Genomic DNA, 2,869 nt, shown 5'->3' with positions numbered 1-2,869 from the left:
AGTCGCGCGATTCAGCTCCTACTCAAACTGTACGGTTGACTCGCAGGGGTTAGAAGTTCATAGGTCACGATGCAGGGTCTCACACTATACGGCCCGATGCTCTGATGCAGTGGTCACACTGTGCGTCCATAAAATGAAGGTTATAACAGAAATTCTGTCGCTCGCTCTCCCTCTCTGTCTTTACTCACACAGACACACCACCACCATCAACTTTGCTAAATTGCTAATGAAAAACATTGATCAGGCAGCTGTGATTGAGCAGCAATGAAAATCCAACTATTTTCATGGTTGTTGTGGTCGTGATAATTTTGTGAGGCCACATCGAAAAGGCTCGGATGAGCTTTCCAAAGTTCTACAAGTTGTGCCTCCATCGCTTGTGTCCAGATCACACGCTGCACTGCCATGCTGCGCCGTCTTTTTCGCTGACATTTGTGTTTGCGCGTGCGCAGTGTGACAAACTGCGGTGACACCCGGTCGCGAGGTGACGACGGTCGCGAGGATTTCAAACAGGTTTGAAATCCTCGCGACCAAGCGATTGATGATCTGGAGCTGGTCGTGGGGTGTTAATCGCGTCTCGTTACCCCACGTATATTATACGATGCACGACGCACGATGAAGGCCAAAATCGGGCCGATCGCCAAAACGGTCGCACGACTCAAAAATCGGCTCAAAATCGGCCAAAAATCGCACAGTGTAAGCCCAGCATTAACAGCGAAACGGGGCCGGTGGGGCACAGGTGTTACTCTTCCGTGCGCTGGAAAACCTTCAGCTTTTCCCGTGCGCTCCCGCGTAGATCAGCTGTATTCCCGGTGTTGTGCCAAAAAGTGATTGTCTGCCAAAAAGTGATTTCCAGTGTTTCTGTGTATTTTTTATGTGTAATATCTTTACGTATGTTCGTAAATAGACTTCGGTGAACAGGGGATACAAAGGGGTTACATAAAGAATTAAAAAATTATCTGTTTTTTAAGTATCTTTACAACTTGTACTTACATTATAACCATATCTGGTCCTTTATCCCCACTTAACATATTTTTACAGAACTATTGTAATATTTGCTGCCATTTCTGCTGTGCTCTTGGCCAACTTACTCTTACAAAATACATTTTTAATGTTAATGAGATTTTTTTTACTGCATAAATAAAGGTTATATAAAAGTCGCTGCCAAAAACTGATTGCGGCTTGTATCTTGCTACACGAGTGTTGTTTGTGGCTCAAGATGACTTTATGTCATCCATAAGGGATGCATTTGACATATGTTTAACATATTATAGCCCAACAAGTTACTTATAGCACTTTAAATATGAGCAATCGCTTTTTGGCAAATACCGGAAATCAGTTTTTGGCAGACAATCACTTTTTGGCACAACACCGGCGCGTCGCGGCCCAACCACGCTCGTCGGTAGCATACTGCTGATCATCTCCGCCGTAATGCCTTTGGGCTTTCTTATGGCCACCGGTCCCACCGTGTATCCACCGGTCCCACCGTGTATCCGCGTCTTCTTAGATCCCCCGCAGCTTCCTCCGCGCTAATAAGACCATTCCCGAGTCAAAATGAACCCGTATTTTAGCAAGCGGGGTCTGGAACTGGATGGCGTTTTCTTTAAGTACTTTTTTAACCGGGCCGTACTCTTTTCTCTTCATTTGTATGTTTTCGGCATAGTCGTGATCAAAGAAAATCCATTTCTCCTTTATATATGCAGGCTTCTTCCATGCAGCGCGTAGGATTTGTTCTTTAATATTGAACTTTAAGAAGCGCACCACCGTTGATTGAGGGGGCGCCCCCGGCGGCAGCTGCACTCCCAGCGCCCGGTGAGCGCTCTCCATCCCTAGGTTCTTCTCGCTGCCCAAGTCCACGCCGTCCCCCAACTCCGATATCATCATGCTTTCCACATACCTTAGCATGGAGGTGCCTTCTATGTTCTCAGGGATGCCATATATCCGTATGTTATTACGGCGTGAGCGCCTCTCCAAATCCGTAACCTTCTCTTTGAGCTGCCTCTGGTTATCCAGCAGCTGAACAATGGCATCCCTCACTCCAATGTCCCATTTCTCCTTCCCTACCATGTTTCTTTCCATTTCTTCCAGACGTTTCCCCACCTCCTCGATCCTGCTTGTGGCGGCGGTAACCTGTTGATTTATCTCGTGTGTTAACTCGCTCATTTGGGCTTTCATGTCCTCTTTCTAACTTGTTCTCACGAGCGATCCTTCTTCATCTCTGCCTTAAGGTCTTGCATGTCCTCCGCCACTACTTCACTCACCACCTGTCTGAGGGGGCCTAGCGCTGATGTTGTGGCCTCTGCCGCCATCTTCTCGCCCTCTTGCTCGGAGCGTGTTTCATTTGTCTTACTCTCAAGTCGCGTTTCTAAGCTTCGGCCGGGGGCTCGTCCCTTCTTATTTTTATCTCCGCTCATTATTCTTGAGGGGAAAGTCGCTTTTAATGGATTATATTCTTGAATTGCGGATTATTTTAGCTATCGATGCAGGAGCTCCTGTTTATGCTGCTACTCTCGCCACCATGACACCGGAAGTCCCCCACTTTTAATTCTTAACATTTGTACTATTCTAAAAAAATAAATAAATATAGGATTTAGATGATTTCCAAATTGTTGCATTTGTTTTATTTACATTTCATTCAGTTTCCAAATTTATTTGGGATAATTGTAATAACCCAATGAAAAGGTACGGAGCCAAAGAATGCAACAACACAAAGTGCAGTGAACACCTGCATGTTTTATATATTCACCAGACAGTTCATTTGGCTTGACATTTGGTGTTTTTAGTTAGTTTTTACTACAAAGTATTATATGTAAATGTTTCCATGGCTAATTGTCTTTTTTGGAAACTGTGGACAAACGCCAGGCAGGTTATG

At 45.2% G+C, this 2,869-nt stretch overlaps 1 protein-coding gene across 1 annotated transcript; it reads right to left on the bottom strand.

The window, feature by feature from the left end:
- Positions 1–704: 704 nt before the first annotated feature.
- On the bottom strand, positions 705–2,525 carry LOC113016391 (uncharacterized). Its single transcript, XM_026159574.1, has 2 exons — positions 1,370–2,525; positions 705–798 (listed from the first exon to the last, which is right to left on the bottom strand). Exon 1 carries the CDS (start codon positions 2,170–2,172, stop codon positions 1,501–1,503), a length of 672 nt encoding a protein of 223 aa, XP_026015359.1. The 5' UTR covers positions 2,173–2,525; the 3' UTR covers positions 705–798; positions 1,370–1,500.
- Between the last annotated feature and the right edge of the window lie 344 nt (positions 2,526–2,869).

The sequence above is a fragment of the Astatotilapia calliptera genome, chromosome 1 (genome assembly GCF_900246225.1).
Source record: "Astatotilapia calliptera chromosome 1, fAstCal1.2, whole genome shotgun sequence".
Taxonomy (NCBI): Eukaryota; Metazoa; Chordata; class Actinopteri; order Cichliformes; family Cichlidae; genus Astatotilapia; species Astatotilapia calliptera.
Note: the sequence above shows the minus strand (reverse complement) of the source record. Positions and strands in the feature narration are given on the sequence as shown.

Bases quoted from the DNA above. Each gene is read 5' to 3' on its own strand.
- LOC113016391 (XM_026159574.1), bottom strand. From the start codon at position 2,172: ATGAAAGCCCAAATGAGCGAGTTAACACACGAGATAAATCAACAGGTT.